We start from the raw sequence: 20,274 nt of genomic DNA, 5'->3' as shown, positions 1-20,274 counted from the left end.
ACTTAGTATTTCCCACAGTGTCCTGGACAGCAAAATAAATGCCACATGAACAAATACACAAAGACACACACGCACACAATTTCATCAGTCTAAATATCTGCATTTGTGGCGTGATTACCTTTAGCATTAAAAATGCCTTATTGAAGGGGAACATTGGACTCAAGGGTAGACCAATGAGGACCAATGAGAAAGCTTCTACTCTCAATCTGAAAAGTCACCTTTCGCATCTGCATGTAAAATTGGGAGGCTTTTTCCCAGTCATATGTTGGAAAAGTACCAATCTGTTATAAATCAGGATGTTCCAATGGCCACTGAAGATCCAGCTGAATTCTTAAGGATAGATGCTGCCACAATGTTAATTGAGTTCTATTCAGACTTGTATAACTCATGACAAAAAACAATTGGAGATTTTTTCCTTTGTTCACTCCTGTGAAAGAAGGCTATTCCTGTTTGATTTATTTATTTATTAAACAAATACCATCTTCTTGTGCTAGCAGGCTGTGAAAAGCTCAAGATATAAAGGTAAATTATCTGTGGCCTTGCCCTTTGGGGATTTATAATCAAGAAAAGAGACTGAGTAAGCAAAGGGATGTGTTTAAAGTCTCAGGCGAAGTTAAGCCCTGAGGATCTGACAAGCTCTGAGCCACATCAGTGAGTTTGCCCATTAGACCCTGCCATCTGTCCCCCTGTGAAACATTTGCAGTAACTCCTTTCCATGAACTGCTTTTGGTTCGAATGACCTTGGAGACAGCCTGAAATCCTGAGCTTGGAAGGGTGCTTTTAGTGTTACTGGTCTGCACTTACTTGTTTCAAATAGAATTTCCACAAACCCCTAATTAACTCCTCTTACCATGCTCCCTAAATGACAGACGACCAGCTCTTTAGTCACTCCAAGAATGGATTTTTATTCAGCCCATGCCCGGGATGCATTAGGATGCCCAGAACATGTGTGACTGCTCTGAGTGGCACAGAGCAATTAACAGAAGCCAAGCAATTTGCAAAATGCCTCAACTTCCTGCTCATCTCAAAGGCAGAAAATTGTCAAACCTTAACCTCAGGAGGCTCATCTGCAGAATTACGCCTCCCCCACCTCAACGAAGAAACTCTGGTGTCAGATTCCCCTCCACCACCCTCCTGCTTTTTGCAAACATAAGCACTCGGCTGCAACAACAGCTATGACTCAGTTCCTAGCTAACGCTGCCTGAATTGATTTAGTCTGAGTTCAGATTTAGCACATAATCATGTTCAATTTGCTCCACTGCACTGCCTAGAGATAAAAGGCTTGGAGAAAAAAAAATAGCTTCAGCTTGTGTCAGTCTTTGTGGTGATGTCATTGCCATGAGCGAGCCGGGCCGTTCATTACTCTGCTGTGCTGCCTCAGACGCGGAGGTCTGCGTGCAGTGGGAGCGGACTCCAGGAGCCCAAGCCTCCAGCCGTCCCCAGAGCAAGGCAGCACCCGGGCCTGGCCACAGCAATATCCATCTGGAGGCTCTTCCCTTCACTCTCAACTCTAAGGTTGCCTAACTATTTATTAAAAATTCAGAAGGGGGAATGCCAGCCCCTAGCATGGACTGTGATGTTTCCACTCTGGTTGCCTGTGTGGTGGATGTCGAGGTCTTTACCAATCAGGAGGTTAAGGTATGCACCTGCAATTTTATTTTCCATTATTGCTGTTACTAAAGCTGCTTGACAGAACCTTTTTAGCATAAGAAAATAAGACTTTGGTTAATAGTTTTCAGCTCACAGTCTGCGCTAGAAATGCATGTGGTGAGTGCATGGCTACATTAAGTAGAATAAGTTGGAAGAGGGACCAGTATATTATTGTAAAATGTGACGAGGTCTGGCATTGTCTGTTCTTCTTGTCTTTTCTATTAGGTGATCCTAGTCAGTCTTTTCCCAGTAGACATATTTTCATATTCTCATATCGTATCTTTGTCAATAAGGAGAATTTTCCAGCCCTTAATGTTGAGGGGGGTTTTGAATCAATGATTACATCAAGAAAGCACAAATCAGAAACCCAGTATCCAGGCTACCCTGATAGAGGGGCAGTAACCCTTTCTGGCATGTCACTTAAATATCCTGTGATGTGGTCTTCAAACTGAACAATAGCTGTTCTACAGATGGCAGTTTTCAGTCCCCAGCTTTCTGGTAATCAAAGTTGGAGAGCAGCTATCTAAATTTTCTTTATCAGGCAAAGAAAGCAAGTCATTTTCCTTGAGCAGTTGTGCATAAAGTTTAGGCATAAATAAATTTTGTGTCTTAAGACTTAGTATTATACATGCTGGTCCTCACTGATTAGCGGCAGCAGTTGTTGGCTTGTCATAGGTAATTGTCCTCTGATGATGTTCATTTTCTTTTATTTTCCATTTGGCTTTATATTATGGAAAAGATTCCATGCTTGTAAAGTGGACATGTTTATTTCTTCTCTCATATTTAATAAAAGAACTAGCTGAAGCTTCTTATTGAAACAGTTCATACACACACACACACACACACACACACACACACACACAAAAGGTCAGTTGTTCATTGTGTGGTGGGAGGAATAAAAGGGAAATTACATTGCATAATCATTTGCCATTCCTACTTTAGTCTTAAAGAAATACCCTGAATTCTTTATTGCTGGGTGTGCAGGTGACACCGTGGTACTTTACAGGTGGGGATTTATGTGTTCCTGGCGTAACACATGGCTATGTCATTCACGATTGCAGCTTTCACAATCTTTTGAAATAGATTTGATAATCCATTTTGAACATGTAAACTTGTATTTACCCATTTTTGTGCCAGTGTCATGAAAATGTCTACCACCTGTCATATGAATGTTCAGAAAATAAGGATATAAAGGTTTGGCACTGCCTGTGATTACACCCAGAATGGAAACATGCATGCAGAGACCCACAGTCCTGCCAGTGGTACTTCATAAGCACTTGAGAAGGGAGAGCAGTCATCAGACTCCTCCAGTTTAAAGCCAACTTCAAGTCCAGTGTGGGTAACCAGGTAGAGAGACATCTTCCAGTAACCATGGGAATATAATTCCATCTCTGGAGAATAAAACTTCCCAACTCCCTTCTGTCCTCAACAGTCATCTGTTGTTTTTATACTTGCCCTGTGAATGTCATAATATATTCTAAACTTTTTTGATTTAAGAAAAGAGAGTGAGAAAATATTTACTGGCTATCTGCAAGATTCCAGGCATTGTGCTTATATAGGAAAAAGTTTAAAATATGCTTGCATGGCATATGTATCTATGATAATGACATAAAAATAGGTTTCTTAAAGACAAAGAATGTTTTGTGGAATGAAGAGGTCACAAAGTTGTTACAGCTTGTTGTATTGAGTAGTTGGGGTGGTTTCATGGAAAAATGGTACTTAAAGATGGGTAGATTTTATACAGAAAGAGAGAAGGCATAGTATTTTGTAATCTAGTGAGTGGATCCTTTTGACTGCAGTAGGTTCTCTATGAGAAATTAGAGGGAAATGGGAAAGAAGGTGAGTCAGGCTAGATTGTGAACAGCTGATGCTATTCTTCATAAATTTATGGGGTTTTTTGAGGAAGACTGTCACCAGAAATATGGGCTACATGTCCTTACTGCCAATAGCTCTGAATCACGATGGGCTTATTTTCTTTGAGAAAGGTTACCTAATCTTTCTGTGAATTAGTCTTCCCATCTATAATGTGAGGATAAAGTAATTCCTACCTTATTAGCTTAGGGACAAAGAAAATCATACATGGAAAATAATTAACACAGTGCCTGACTCATACTTAGTGCTCAATACATGTTAGCTATTACCATCATCGTCATTGTCATCTTTGTAACCTCGCTGAAAGTGATAGGTTACTTTTACCAGTTTATCAGAATGTCCTAAATCCAGCTAAATTTACAATGACAGTCTAGCACACAGAAAATGTTTTCCTTCCCATCCCACTCCGAATACACACAAACACCCTAGCCACTTAGAAAACTCGGCTCTCCATTTTAAGTATTTAATCACCTAAGGGAAAGCAGTAACATTATTCTCGAGCAAAGATATACTTTGTGCTTATTATAAAGGGGGAAAATGAACACATTAAGGTGGGCCAAATGTTATGTGTTGAGAAAACCTATGCTCCTGGTTCAAAACTGATCATTTACTGTTATCACAAAGAAAGGTTCAAATGTAAAATTCTAGGCACCAAAAAAACTTCCCTTAAAGATATCCTGCTTCTTCATTAGTTACTAACAACTGGTGTAGCCAAGAGTTCCTTCTTTAAAGTCTTTAAGGTTTATTGTCATAGAAAAGGGAGGCACATGGAAAGGGTCTGTCTCACCTACCTACATCCATCTTGCTTAACCTCAGGCTTGTTTGTTTTTTTAATAGGCATCCCCACTTTCTACATGTAGCCCCCATGGGCAAGCAGCCATACTAGGGGGATGCAACCAGCAGGCCACCTTCTTAAATATAGGAGTTTATTTGAAAGGGGTAGAAGCATCCACAAATCCAGTTTCCTGTAATGACATAGAAAGCCTCATCCTCCATGATGGCTCTCAGCTGGTTGCATTAGGGGCCCTTCTGACTCTAATGTCCTAAATTTTATCAAAGCTGCTCAAGCAATAGTACTAAAAAGAGGAGGAAATCAGACAAATGGAATTCTGTCATATTTGTCGTTCTCTGGAAATTCCATTGGTGGTGATGTAAACTTAGCTGTCCTGCAGCATGAGAGTTCTCAGAAAGATCTAGAAATTGAGAGCCCTCAATAGAAAGAAAATGTTAGGGGGAACTGCAGAATTTCTGTGTGTGTGAATGTGCAGGGTTAATTTTCTCCAGTATTCTCATATTGCTGAAAATAGTCTTCCCACTCCACAAAGAGCCAAACCCTTGGGAAAATGAAAGAGAGCCAAAAGATTGGTAATGAAATTTACATTTCACTTTAGTCCAGTGGTTCTTAAACCTGATTGCACATTGGTATCCCCTGGAGAGCTTTTAAAAATATTAATGTGCCCAGCCCCGAAACCCAGAACTTTTACCTGGCTAGTGTGAATGGAGCCCAGGCATATGTAATCATGTAAAGCCAGCGTCTTGTTTCTTCTAGGCACAGGTGAGTACAGGGGAGGTCAGCCAAGAATTATTTAGAGTAAGCTCTTCTTAAGCACTTGGATCCTTATCTCCCCAGCTAAGACTTGATGTGTGGAGTTTTATAAGCAATATCTCTGAGCTGTCAGAAATGCTGAGGCTCATCCATCACTTCAGTTCTCCACACCTGCAGCTCTTCCACCTGATTCTGAGCCAACAGCAAATGCTCTTCTTTACTACTGGCTGCTGCAGGGAGGGTGTAGGAGTCTTTTCAGAGCTGCAGAGCCTACCTGGAGCAGAGTGCCCCTACTACACCAGGGCGTGTCCAAACCTGAGGCTGCCCCTTCTCTGCAATGGTGGCTTCCTGCACAGAAGAAGGGGTAGGTTCCTCCTCTCTAGAGTGGAGAGCTTCTGATTAATGTCCCAGGGATCCAGCCTTGTCTCCATGGGCATCCATGTAGGACACAGGAAATTCACAAAGCTCCCTTCTGCTCATTAGAGCAGCCAGGAAACATGACAAATCTTATAAGAAGTACAGAAGCATAAAGACCCTTAGAGCTCGAGAGATTTGTTCATTCATTCAACAACACGTGTGGAGCACTTATTACCTATCAGACAATACTCTAGGCACTAGGGGTTCAATAAGACAGACGTCCCTGCTCTCATGGAGCATATATTCTAGCATGGGATGCAGACAGCGAAATAGTAAACAAGTAAATACACATTGAAATTTCAGTTAATGATGAGGGCTATGAAGAAAAATGAAGCAGTGTTGAGGGATAGAGCATTGATGGGGGAGGAAAGACCACTTTGAATAGATTGTCATTGGAAACATCTCTGGAGAAGTGACAGTTTATTAAATGTCATTGTTTCAATGTCATTCAGAGATCAAAAGAAAGTGAGAGCACCACGTACAGAGCTGGGAGAAAATCATTTCACATAGAGCAAAAAGTAGAAAGAGAGGCCATATTAGCCATCTTAGCCATCTTATCCATTGTGCTCCTACCTAGTCCCCAACCCCACCCTAGCACTATTTAACCTGTTTCAATTGTTCATTCATTTAGGAACCCATTGAGACTGTCACTGTCTCATGCTATAGTTTTGTTTTTTGTGTTTTTTTGTTTTTTTGTTTTTTTGTTTTGTTTTGTTTTTTCAGAAAATTATACTTAGTTCCCTCATGCTACACTTTAAGCCTAATGGCTTTCTTGGGGGAGGGCTAAATACAAATAGAAGTTTGTTTTCAGCACAGTAATTCTTCACATGCTGGAATCTTAGGGTTGCTGCAGAACAGGTCTTTTCTCTTCTGAAAGGCCACGACCTTTTTAAGGTCACTCACAAGTCTTATTTTCTCTCTTCTGCTTTTGAGAATTTCCCAACATCCTCCCAATCCATTTGACCTGGGACAAATCTCTTAACCTTTCTGGACACAAAATGATCATGCTGAGGAAAAATCCTCTACTGCTTTGTGCATTTTATTTTTCTTTTTACATAATAGTATACGTGACTGACTCAGAGTCTATTTGTTTCATGCTGTTGTGTGAATTATGAAAAAGACCAGCACATCATGGCCACTGAGTACAATGAAATCTCTCTGTCATACAAACCACTGGAAATTTCATATTACTTGTTTTGTTTGGTGAGAGTTGTAGGAGGATAAGGGTGAGGCTGAGTTAACATGATGCACTTTGTACTGTTCTTTGAGGAGAAACAAGTGACACAAGAGAATATGTGGGTATCAGGAACTGTTTCAGAAGAGAAACTTAGGTGAGTTGGTCAAGAAAGCTGGTTGAGCTTCATGCCCATTTCTTATGTTTTTTGCACGTACTAGGGTGGGGATCTGGGCACAACCAACCATGACCTATGGCTCTGCAGAACACTAGAGCTCTTTAAGAACTTTCAAAAAACCATTGTGTTGACTCAGTAACTTAGAAGTGTTTGAGTTGTATGTTTTTTTTTTTTTTTTTTTTTTTTTTTTTTTTTTTTTTTTGGAGACGGAGTTTCGCTCGTTACCCAGGCTGGAGTGCAATAGCGCGATCTCGGCTCACCACAACCTCCGCCTCCTGGGTTCAGGCAATTCTCCTGCCTCAGCCTCCTGAGTAGTTGGGATTACAGGCATGTACCACCATGCCCAGCTAATGTTTTGTATTTTCAGTAGAGACAGGGTTTCACCATGTTGACCAGGATCGTCTCGATCTCTTGACCTCGTGATCCACCCGTCTCGGCCTCCCAAAGCGCTGGGATTACAGGCTTGAGCCACCGCACCCGGCCTGTATGTGATTTAATTCTCAGAAATGGTAAACCCTCTAGAGGTATTCGTGGTAACTGACATTCAGTCACCAAAACAGGAAGTCAGCTGAAATGCCCATTCCCTGTTCAGTGGCTGCAATTAAAGATAATATTTTGCCATACATCTATAGACCACCTTTGGCTTATGAAGAACAAAAGGCAGTGTGCGTGTGAGGTGGGAAGAGGATAGCATGTGTATAACAGATTCTAACCCTCTAGCAAAACAAATGTTGCTATTTCTCTGGTAGTAATATGGACTAGAATTGAGGCCATTTTGGAAATAAATGAATTAGTGCAAAACTGAAAGTTAAAATTAATCATCCCTAAAACAATTATTTGAGAACTTGACATTCTTAAATGTACAATAGTAAACATTTTCTTGCCTCTGAAGAAGGTGGCAGACATCTTTCAGAGGGGGGAAGAAATGATTTTATGAAAGTAATACTCACTGAGAAGGTTCAGAGGCAGATTTCTCAGCCACCTATCACATTAGATAAAGACAAGGTAGACCGTGTTCAACTAATAACATTGTAAAGTGGGGAAATAACTACAAACTTATTTTTCTGTTCAAAATATCTTTTAACTGTTGCAAAGTAACAGACATTGGTAGTTGCTACCTCTAAACTAAATGTTAGATATATTAAAACAAAATAGCAATTTTAATGAAAGTTGTTTTCCTAAAGAAACAGATTTTAATGTAAACTTCAGAGAGTACCATTTGCATTCTTAGTGATTCTGTTTGAGCCCAACTATCAGTAATACATATGGGTTTGTTTTAGTACTTTCTGATAAAGCTTAGAATTGACACATAAGAAAGAAAATGATAACTGAAACATTTATTATCATTTATGTGTTTAGATTGTAAGCTTACTGGGCTTAATAGGCATTGAAACTTTGCAGTGAATAGCCGAGCTTTCCAAAGAGATCATAAACTTTCCAGTTCACACCTGGCCTATAATTTATGTAAAGGGACAAATTTATTTATGTAAAGGATCTAATTTATTTATGTAAAGTATTGTTTCCTAACTCTAAGGCTAAGCTGATTCCAAAATAGAATTTTAAAAACACATGGAGATGTAATTTCAACTGGAAATTTTGAGCAGATACAAGTTATAACCTCTCCACTTAAGCTAGAATGGAGAGTTAATCTTCAAAGTATTTGAGAATAAAATATCCACCAGGTTAGACATTCCCTAGAAAACATTTGATATATGTACTTTCATATTCAACTTTCAGGTAAGTATATCTGCATAAAACGTGTATGTGTGTGTGTGTGTGTGTGTGTGTATGGATGTTATACACATGCAAATGTTAGTATAATATGCATATTTATGATATATTTCTTTTATTTTTTACCTTCCATTATCATGGAAGGTTTTTTCTGGATGCTCAGTTCTACAATGGCATATCTAACTAGTTAATGGAAATTGCATGCTCTTAACTACATCAAGAGATTTAGAGCCCAAAGAAGATTCCTGGCAAGAGAGTTGAACAGAAATCTAAACAATTGCTGAAAGAAATTCTCCTGAAAGTGAAGGGGACTAAGAAATTCATTATCTTCTCTTTTTATTGTTATATACCATAGCAACGTTCACATCCATACAGTCAAGTACTACAACAGTTATTCTTTCCGGAATCTAATGTATCAGCACTGAACTACAAATCTTTTTTTAATGTTTCAAAAAAGTCTTGACCCTGTGGCTTCCAGAAAGATGATGTTAACATATCTATGCTTCTGTTAGATTGGACTATGTACTGACTTTCATTTCCTAAAACGGCTTCTTCCTTAATGTTTTATTTGCTCCAACAATAGGGTAGTTTGCTGTTTAATTGTAAGATTTTCTTCCCCCATCTCTGGTAGTTCTATAGAAATATGTGAGCAATGTTCATGCTGTGCCCCAAACATTTAACCTCAGGTGAATGTTTACTAAGTTGAGCATTAAATCATCCCACATGGTGACACATGTAAGCTCCAGAGATATTCATCTCCATGGATCGATATTATATGTTATCAAGATGGGCAGTTTTCAACTTCCAACTACTCTTTCTAATCACCAAATTCTTCTAACTATGAGACACATGTACACAATAGGTGCTTCATATAATCCTCGTAATAGCCCAAGGCATCTGTTGCCCCATTATAAATAGATTCCTGATATTCAGAGAAGTTAAATTTTTACACAAGATTACACAGCTATTAATTGGCAGAAGAGGGACTTGAACTGCTCTTTCCACTACCAAAATATGTCTAAGGATTAACTAATAAGGCATTGATCAATTATTGGGGTAAACATTGAACTCATATGTAATATTTCATCTGATGCTCACTGTTTTTGTCTTATTTATTATCACAGGTGGTGGTATACTACTTGTATATAAATCAGTGGTTGAGATCATCTTAGCTTTTCTCAATAAATCTAATGTGACAATTGTAGATATGGCATCTATTTTGGATTTTGTTTTAGAATCTGTTTTAAAATCTAAGTATGCCAACTAGTTGGGTAAAAAGAAGAGTTTGCTAGAAAATGCAAAGGTTTCCCAAGGCCAGGGGTTGACAGCTCCTCCACTTCCTTGCTTGTGTCACCAAGCATTTTCCATTGACTCAGTGAGGGATAATCTGCGAAGAATTGCAGGGCAGAGGCAGTGAAAGCAATATTAATAATATTTTACATCTGAACAGTGCTTTCCAAATTATACAAAACTCAGCTTTTTCATAGGAAACCTCCAAGGTGAACAAAGCCATGCAACTCATAATGGAAACATCTGGAGTGAGATTTTTTTCACAACACAACACAAGATCTCTTGGTGTATTATTGTAGCCTGCATTATCAGTGCATCTAATAGAATTGATTTCATCTTCTATGACTTTACCATGCCTTTGAGAACTGACTAAGAAAATCTCAGGCTACCTTTCCTAGAATAGGACACATAAGCAATAAACAAACTTAATAATAGCAACAACGTATTGAGCACTGATGGTTTGTCAGGCACTATATACAAAGCACTTTTATTCATTCATTCAGCAAATTTGTATTGAGTGCCTTCTGTGGTCATGGCCTCAGATTATGCTCTGCAGATATAGAGATGTATATAAGCCCATTGGATACAAAAGCCATTGTGGTGCTGGCCTTTATTCTCCTCAGTTCCTTTTTCCCTAAAAAGGATGAGGCTATTATGACCTCTAAAGAGTCCTCCTTTGCTGGCATAGGTCATGTGAGAAGAAGGAGACCAGTCTCCAGAGTGGAACATCCTGGTTAGAACTCTCTACTTGACCTCTAGGCCACTTGATGGTGTGACCTTGAGCAAGGAACCTTACTGCTCTGTGCCTCAGTTTCATCAACTACAAAATGATGAAAATAATAGTGCCTACCTCATAGGTTGCTGGTGAGGGCTAAATGCACTAGAGTATGTAGAACACTTGACATAGTGACTGGCAGACAGAACACACACAACTAATGTTAATGTTATCATCATCATCCTTAGTAGTAGCAGACTTCGTACATGGAGTTCTAAGTTTTCTTCCCAGGGAACTCTACCTTACTTGCCTCTCATTATATCAGATTCTTCCCCTGCACTTTTCAACTGATCTTTGCCCAGGGGCAGCAGTGCCCTCACCTCAGGGACACTCGGAGGTGACAGAACCCTACAGCAGGAAGGGACTGGCTCAGTATGGGAGTGAGGAATTACAGGCCCTGCCAGGGAGCAGGGGTGCTGCAGTTCTTCTTAAGCTGTGTCTCTTCCAAACCTCTCTTCTTGTCTCTTCCAAACCTTTCTAGGTAAGGGTTCCCTGTAGAACAGGAGGCAGCAGGAAATGAGGGGTCTGGATAAATAGGAAGTATCCTCACTGCACCTTCAGGAGATGTTGTGGAATGTAGCCTCCAGGAAGTTGCTGCTGTTGACTCAGTTAATGGAAAGGGAAGGAGCCTGAGTGGAAACGCAGGTATAGAACCCCCTCCCTGACCCTACCAGAATTCAGAGACTCAGTGGCTCTCATCAGACTCAGAAGAAAGCCCAAATCCTTGCTGTGACCCTCAAGGGTCATCAGACCTTGCCCAGCTGCCCTGCTGACCTCATCTCCTCTGCATCCCTCTCCCTTTCACTCTGCTCTAACCCCCTGCTCCCTGCCTGTACCAAGCATCCCTTGGAACTTGCCTTTGCTGTGCCCTCTACCTGGAATCTTTTTCCTCCTGGATCCTACATAGCTTGCTCCTCACTCATCATAGAGCTATTTCTTACACAGCCTGTGGGCCCTGCTTCACCCCTCATTCTGCCTTGTCTTCCCACACAATCACAAGATGATGTGTTGTATGTTCATGTTTTGGCATATTGTCTGTCTCCACTCACCAGAATGCAAGCTTCATGGGAGCAGGGCCTTTTCTGTGTGTCTGCTGCTGAATTCCTAGAGACTAGCATGTGGTAACATGAAGAAAATGTGTGTTTACCAATGAATCATAGACTCCAATTTGCAACACCCTGAAACATGCTGCCAGATCACTTTTTTTTGAGAAAGATGGCTTAGATTTCTAGATTCATGGCCAGTTTTAATAAACATTCAGAGAGAGGTGTGCATAGCAGAATACCAATTTTTTTTTTTTTTTTTTTTTTTTTTTTTTTTTTTTTTTTTTTTTTTTAAGACAGTATCTGGCTCCATCACCCAGGCTGGAATGCAGTATGTGATCTTGGTTCACTGCAGCCTCCACTTCCTGGGCTCCAGTGATCCTTCCATCTCAGCCTCTCAAGTAGCTGAGACTAGAAGTGTACACCACCATGCCCAGCTAATTTTTATATTTTTTGTAGAGACAGGTTTTGCTGTGTTGCTGCTCAGGCTGGTCGTGAACTCCTGGGCTCAAGCGATCTGCCCTTCTAGGCCTCCCAAATGCTAGGATTACAGACAACCACCATGCCCCCATGGAATACAGGGGTTTTAAGGCCAGATGCCCATGTAGGAAAAGAGAGATAGAACTCAAAACTCATTTCTTCAGAATATACTTAAACACCTTTCTCTGGGCAGGAATTTTAAATGGAGTTATAGGCTTGATTCACCACAGTAATGCTAAACTATAATTGTAACACTTACAACATTGACCTTCAATTCCCATTTCTAGTTTAAAACAGTGGAGACAGGTAGAAATTAGATTAATTACCCAAACTGAGTTCAGTTTCTTTTTGCTTAGGAGGCATCTTATCCTAAAAAGTCTCCATATTCTGCCATATATACCTACCTTTGACTGCTTTTTAACTTACATCATAAAACTAGTAAACATCTGTGTGTGTGTGTGTGTGTGTGTGTGTTTTGGACAGAGTCTCACTCTGTTGCCCAGGCTGAAGTGCAGTGGTGCAATCTCAGCTCACTGCAACGTCTGCCTCCTGGGTTCAAGCAATTCTCATGCCCCAGACTCCCAAGTAGCTGGAATTACAGGTATGCACCACCATATCTGGCTAATTTTTGTATTTTTAGTAGAAATGGGATTTTGCCATGTTGGCCAAGCTGGTCTTGAACTCCTGGCCTGAGGTGATCTGCCCACCTCAACCTCCAAAAATGTTGGGATTACAGGCATTAATCACTGTGCCCAGCTCCTAGTAAACAATTCTGATACAAAAAAAAAAAAAAAAAAAACGAAAATGAAACTAAAAGCCCTACTGTTTGTTGCTTGAATAAATAGGCAGTAGATCTGAATTAAGGAGAGGCATAGTGCATGTTATATTTTATATTCTTGCTGTATAAGGAAGTACTCCAATTGTAGTGCTCAGCAAAATAGTATTCTGTATTCAAATAATTCTTACATATTACTAACAACAATTAGCATTTATGTAGCCTCAGAAGACTGGAACTCACTTTGAATCAGTGTTTCCTTATGATACCTCTTTGATGTAGTCAGGAAGTATATTATTCTCTCAATGAGAAATTCTGGTTAGCAGGGTTCCCCAAATTATATAACAAATCAACAGAGGAGAGACAAACATTTGCACATTTTTACTTCACATTATGATTGTATAGCTCTTGAAGGTGGAACCAAGGAGCCATTTGTTATAATGGTATGATGGAAAGCAACTTGTTTGGAGGCAGAAAAACCCGAGTTCAGGATACTTCTTATTTAAGACTTTCCTCCTACATAAAAAGAAGATACAAATTAAGGTTAAAGGCTATGGATGTAGGTGATCAATAAATGGGAGCCATTACTCCTGATGCCATGGTATAGCATTGGTGAGACAACCACATTTGAGAAATGTGATGGAGCACTCAGTGTGTAGTAGATACTGCCTCCAGACACAGGAATTCAGGAATGTGAGGCATGCCTCCTGCCCTCAGTGAGTCTCTAGGCTGGCAGAGGAGTGCAGGTAGTCAATAAATAAATAGACGTTAGAACATGCCATGGTTTGAGTATGCCAAGGGAAGGCTACCCCAAGGAGGTGACCCTTGAGTTACAGCTTTATAGGTTAAATAGGAACTGGCCAGGTGAAGGAAAGATAGGAAAGGAAGAAGCCTACACCAAAGCAGAATTGCCAGAGAGGATGCTTAACTCTAGGAAGTAGAGTCCTGGGTGGATGTAGGATTACACAGAAACTGCGATCACATTATGAAGGAATTTGGATCTTATGCTCAAGTCTGATGGGACTGGGTCATGGGAAGCGTGTTCAGCAGAGGAATGGCTCATTGCCTAGTCTGACTGGAGGTCCACTCTGGCTGGAGTGTGCACTGTGGCTGCACGAGGCCAACATGCCAAGTGGAGAGCAGAGCCACTTGCAGATAGCTCTCTATTAACAGATGAGCAGATGGCCGCAGTGTTGCAGCCAGACCGGATGAGAGCTTGTGAAACTGCAGAGTCCCAGTATCTTTGAATTACGTTGATTGCCTTCTAGTTAATCTTCTGTCTTTCCTTTTTAAAGAAGAAAGAATTCAAAATAGAAAAGCAGCCATCCTGAGGATATGATTAGGTTGCCATTGAACAAGGATAAGGTTTTTGGGAGAGAGGCATATTTGTTGGCACTATACCTAAAATATTCATGAAGCACATTAGTTCAGCAGGCATATTGTGATTGTCTTCTAGAGCAGAAGTCTAAAATCAGAAATCCAAACCCTGGTTCTGGCTCTGGGGAATCGCTTACTCTGAGCAATGGAAACAGCCTTACAGGCACAGCCCTTATCTAACTGTTCTGCCCTGATGCCTCCTCAAATTTCTAAAAACTTGGAAGTGGAAATTTAGTGATGTTAAATGCTGGACTTAAAATATTCTAGGTACCTCCTGAGATCAAATGCACATATATATACATAATAAAATCTCAAGATTATTCCTCAAATGTTTTCATAGGGGCTAAAATTCCCAAAGTTGACTATAAACCAAGCTAGGAGAAAGAAAAGTCTGATACCATGCCCTTGTACTTAACTGTTGCCATCATGCCACCAGCCTTGCCTTTGCATGGTCACTTATATTTAGTAGATGCTGAATAAAGTTTAGATGAGTTGCATGAGGGCAGAATGATGGAAGAAGATGAGGAGAGAGATAAGCCCCTCTGCCTGTAGGGACAGACTCCAAAAGTTATACATATCACTTCCTCTCAGATTCAACTGCACAGAACATGGGCTTATGGACCAATTGGGTACAAGAGAGGTGAGAATATCACCTTTTTCCTGGTGCCCAGCTAAAAGATAGGATTCTATTATAAACAAAAGAGGAAAGTGGATATTGGGAGACACATAGCAATCTCTAGTGCAGGTGACAAATGAATCCTTTAAATAAATGACTTCAGAACTCAAGTCTTAGGATTCACATATGCTAAATAGGAGTCTAGAGGGAGTGAGTAAGTCCTAAAAACCCAGTCTTAGTAGAAGTTTGTCAAGATTTCATGAAACAAGGAAGCTTTGATCTGGGGTTTAAAAGGCATGGCAGGTACAAGGCACTCTTCAATCTGTTTGCTTCTTTCTAGGTCAGTTGGAGAGATTAGAGCCAGGAGGCTGCTTCTCCAGTTCCACTCCCATGCCTTGGCACTTCTCATTCTTCCATGCTGACTGGGTATCTCATGAACTTACCCTGTTGTACGTGTTGCTGCTATTCACTTGGATAATTCTGTTCATTTGCAGATAGATCTCTATTAACAAATGACAGGACCATTTCTGACCAAACCCAGAGTATTATTCACATCTTTTGCAGCCGTTGGTTGAGGCATGAATTTCGTAGAATAAACCAGTAAGTTTTTGCTTATGTGGATGTGCCCATCCTCAGCCTTCCTCATCCCTTTTAGATGCAGCAGCGCCCATGACACAGCCATGGGTTCTGGAGAGACAGAAGGAGGGCTGAACCAGGAGGCAGAGCTCTGGGTGTAGTTTTCAGACCACTCATTTTGGGCAGCATGCAGAGGGAATGAGATTTAGAGCCAGACAGGCCTGGGCTGGAACCCTGGCCCTAATAGTTACTAGTTTTGCAGTCTTGAGAAGTTGTAAAGTATATACAATAATGCTCCTCTTCAGGGTGTTGTAAACTGAAATAAGAATGTACCTAAAGCACGTAGGCACTCAACACATGGCTGTTACTATTATTATTATTGCCTCTTCTCTAAACTTTGATCTTGAAAATACCTTAAATTCCACTGAGTCTATTAATGATATTTACCTCTGTTGAAGACATGGCAGGTCTGCTATATGGAGAATCACCTATTAGCTCCATCCACAAAATATATGGCATTTTTCTCAAATTCATATAATTTCTAAGTAGCTTTCCTCCATAAAGCATCATCCATTTTTGTGAAGAAATAAAAGGAAATCTGTCAAGTCTTTCTAAGCTTCAAATAAAAATAACTTTTAGACAAATCATTCTACAGGGTCATTAATTTTGATGATATCAATTGCTTCATTTGGGACAACACTGTGTCAAAAATTTAAAAAATGTTCAAAGCAGCTATTTATTTGCCAGTACTATGGAGAAACAAGCCAGCAGCGATTTGTATTAAGTCAACTAAGATTTATTTGGAGGAATTATGAATCAATCTTCATTTTTTAAACAAATATTAGAAAACAAAGTTTCTTCACAAGAGTGTTGAGCCAGAACAGTGCATGCCCCTCATTAATTCCACCTTCTAATTTGTGTTACAGAATAGAAGATCTGAGTACAAAAATTTTATAATGACTTCCTGATGGTGTTCCAACTTCAGATTCTTACTTGTACATAGAAGTAAAATAAACTGAAGAGTCCTTGAACTCTTTCATTCTGAATAAGCACAATATAATACCATCTGAATGTTTCAACTTCCCTTGAACCTTCTGCTTTTCTGCTTGGTCCTCCTACACAATTATTCCAGGCAATTATTGTCATTACTCAGGCTTGAAATCTGGAACCATCTTTACTAACTTCATATTTAACCAGAACCAAATCTCTTCAGGTCTTTTCTACTTAGTGAAAATTCAAAAACAGTGTTTAAGAATCTAGTATGAATGGAACACTCTGTAACACCCAAAGAGTATAGGAAATACCTTACCTCAAAATCATAGTCTGCTAGGGATGAGTAGTATAAGCACCATGACAAATGTGCAAATTTAATAACTTAGGCTTCCTCATTTTTTTTTTAAGTTGGCCAAATGAAGAGAACCAGTTTTATCTAAAATTAACTTTTTTAGGCTGGAAGTTGCAAAGTTGGCCACCTGCAAGCCAGATCCATAGGTGGATTTTATTTGACCTGTACAGTGTTGTTTAAAATTGAATTCCTTGCTAGTCTTTAAACATTAGCAAGATTTTACATTTAAATCTGTCTTCCAGATTCTCTTAAAAGATTGGTAGAGCTGATTTCACTGGATGTCCCTTCCCACAGATCACCATTGGCTTAACATGAGCCTTTTCAATAGAGCAAGCACTCTCCTATTCCCCAATATTCCCTATTGTCCAACACTTGAGCCACTCCAGGTATGCGGAGAGAGTAGTGGGAAATAATGCTGTAGAATGAGGATAGGTCATGCTATGGATGACCTTGAACAGCAACCTAAACACTGGCAATTAATTCTGTGAACCACTGGAGAATCATCAGAGAGTTAACAGCCATAATTTAAGAGGATCATGGTGCCTCTGGAGTCTAGCCTAGCTAGAAGAAAGGAGAAAATGGAGGGAGGGAAATCAGTAAGGAGGCTATTACAATTTATTAGACAACTATGTCTCTGTTTTTCAGCCCTCTCTCTTAATACTGTGTAAAAACTCCTTAGAGTGAACTGGAAAGAATTCTGGAATCAAACAACTAGGTTCAAGTTACAGGATTGCCCTTATGATCAAAAGGCGTGGGCAAGACTCAAGCTTTCCAGACCCCTCTTTGTTTATGTATGAAAAGGCAATGAGGGTAATATTGACCTCCCAGGGTTATGGTGATGATAAAGTGAAACAGCATTTTAGATAATCTTTGTGGACTATATCATTATTACCTCCTGGCTTCATTTCTGCAAACTTCTCCTGAACAGCAGGCTCCCCCCATCTCTTCTCTATTGACTAGTTTTGACTTTACTCAAATTATTTCCAAGTCTGGAGCTCTTCAAGTCTTCTTATATTTGGCCCCCTTAATTAAGGCTTTATGTCAAGATTGAAAGGTTGAAAAGGAAGGTGGTGAAAACGAAGTGGCCCCATTTGATGTAATCATCTCCTCTTCAGTATTTAAGCCTCTCCTTGAACTCCCCCAGTGATGGAGCCCTCACTCCTTATTGAAACCATTTTCATGATTATCCAATTGTTTTTTTGTTTTTGTTTTTGTTTTTGTTTTTGTTTTTTTTTTTCTGAAACCCTGAAACTTCAAACCACTTTCCTATGACTACTGTGCTCCATAAGCCAAGTCTTCTCTTTGCCAGAAAAATACTTATGTTATTTGAAGAAAACTGTTTGGCCTTACCTCATTTCAGGTCTTCGTCTCCTGACTAAATATGGACCTTCTCCAGATTATTCTTTAGATGACATAGTTGCAAGTGCCCTCCTCATATCCCACAGGTCTCCCCAACATGCACTATATTTTGTATGATCATCCAACTATTCTTCTGCTTTCTCACATCCTCTGTAGTCTTGTGCTTAGACATTTTGGTCTCATTCCATCCTAGTCTGTGCTCAAAAGGCACCTCTGGGACTGTATGACCACAATTGCCTCTCTTCTCCCTTAATTCAAATGTTTCCTCACATTTTGTGCTACAAAACCAATTTGTCTAACACAAGAATTTATGCTCCTTAGGGTAATCTGTAAAAGATCTTATAATTCTATGTCAAAAGTCCATATTTGGCTATACTAATAATATATGTTATATATTGAGTGTTTACTACTTGCCAGCCCCTGCACTCAAGTGACTTTCTATTTAATCCCTTGGAATCTTTACATTCCCATATATAGTAAGAACTGTTAAGATCATTCTTGTTTAACAGTTAGGAAAAATGAGGCTTTGTGACATGAAAGAGCTACCCAGGTCACAGAGCCAGGAAGTGGTAAAGCTGGGATCCAAAGCCGGGTGGCCAGGCTGGGAGTCTACACTCCTCATCATAGCACAAGGCCCTCTCATAACATCTTTGCCTGATGCCTTGTTGCTGAGGGTCTTTCCATTTGTTTATTTGCTTGATAATTACTTTAGGGCTTTTGCAGGATTCAATAGAAAGTGTAATTGCTGTTATAATTACTGTAATACATGAAGGATTTTTCATGCCTCCAAAGTGCTTTAACAAAGCCTCTAAAACCACGGGCGGGCCAGCACCATCTTCAGGAAGGTTTTCAATAGAGGATTTTAGGAGATGACCTAAAAAGAAGTGGCTATGCAAACTCAGTGCATTGCAGTTCATTCATTCCTTCGGTTTTCTAAATCCTCCTTCCTTACTCTATTTTCATCAGTAGCACTTATTTTCTAACATATAATTCCTGTATCAATTTTGTTTATCATGTCTCCTCTCACTAGAATGCAAGCTCTATGAAGGCAGAAACAAATGTCTGTTTTGTTCATTGTGGAATCCCCAGATCAGCATGGAATAGGAGCATAACATAAATATGCTGAATAAATGAATGAATGAATGGCAACAATAAAGCAATTTCATCACCTTTTGGACATAGGCATTTAAACTTTGAGGTTTATTTTTTTTCTACCACCATGTAATCATCTCCTCTCCAACATCTCCTATCCCTCTCAACCTCCCCTCACACACACTCCAGCTAATGTCCACTCAGCCTTCAAGCCTGAGCTCACCAGGGCTTTGATATCTGCAAGAGGCTTAGCTGATCCTTGAGGCACATACACCTTTCCTCTGTGTTCCCTTAATGACTTGTGTTTGTCTCGAACATTGCACTTACTGTGTGTATTATAGTAGTCTGTGTTTGCAAACATCTTCCTGACTAACCTGGCAGGCAGGGACCCTGTCTTCTTTATGTTTGTTTCCCCAGCACCTGGAATAGTGCTCAATATTTAATTGATGAATTTAAAATTCTGTTTCCGTAAATGGGGATTTGGAACCATAGAGGTAGACACAAGCTAGTTCTGAGTGGGTTTTAGAAACAGAAATTGCCATTTGGGAATGGAAGTGCTTTATTCAATAAGCATGTACTGAATGCCCATCATTTGCCAGGCTCTGTTCTAGATACAAGCAGAGATTAGCAAACAAAGCAGTCAAAAATGCTTTTCATGGAACATTACAGTGGGAGGAAAGAGAGGATAAGCAAAATAATAAATAAGCTATATAGTATGCTAGAAGTAATATATACCAAGGAGAAAAAGAAAAAGTAGGGCAGGGCAAGGGGACTTATGATTAGGGAGAGGAGTTAGAATTTTCAGTAGAGTGCTAGGATAGACTCATTGAGGAGGTGGCATTTGAACAAAGACTTAAGAAGGCTTCCAGAAACATTTGCTGAGTTCCTATAGTGAATGAGGCACTGTGTTGAGGCTGAAAATTCCAAAATAGAGCTCACACTCCAGTAAGAAGACTCCCATGTCAACCAGAGTGTGAT

At 39.8% G+C, this 20,274-nt stretch overlaps 1 protein-coding gene across 8 annotated transcripts in view; it reads left to right on the top strand.

Annotated features, from left to right (window-relative positions):
* The window catches only part of RCAN2 (regulator of calcineurin 2), a 293,376-nt gene that overhangs the window by 171,653 nt on the left and 101,449 nt on the right, over positions 1 to 20,274 (top strand). The window contains exon 1 of one of the 8 annotated variants that reach the window (XM_010333968.3): positions 1,552 to 1,638. The exons of the other annotated variants lie outside the window; for them this stretch is intronic. Within the exon in view, the coding sequence (XP_010332270.1) occupies positions 1,552 to 1,638 (87 nt within the window). Of the gene's footprint in view, positions 1 to 1,551; positions 1,639 to 20,274 lie in introns of those variants that run through there. 8 annotated transcript variants of the gene reach the window in all.

This window comes from Saimiri boliviensis, chromosome 4 (genome assembly GCF_048565385.1).
Source record: "Saimiri boliviensis isolate mSaiBol1 chromosome 4, mSaiBol1.pri, whole genome shotgun sequence".
NCBI lineage: Eukaryota > Metazoa > Chordata > Mammalia > Primates > Cebidae > Saimiri > Saimiri boliviensis.
This window is presented reverse-complemented; position numbering and strand designations above follow the sequence as displayed.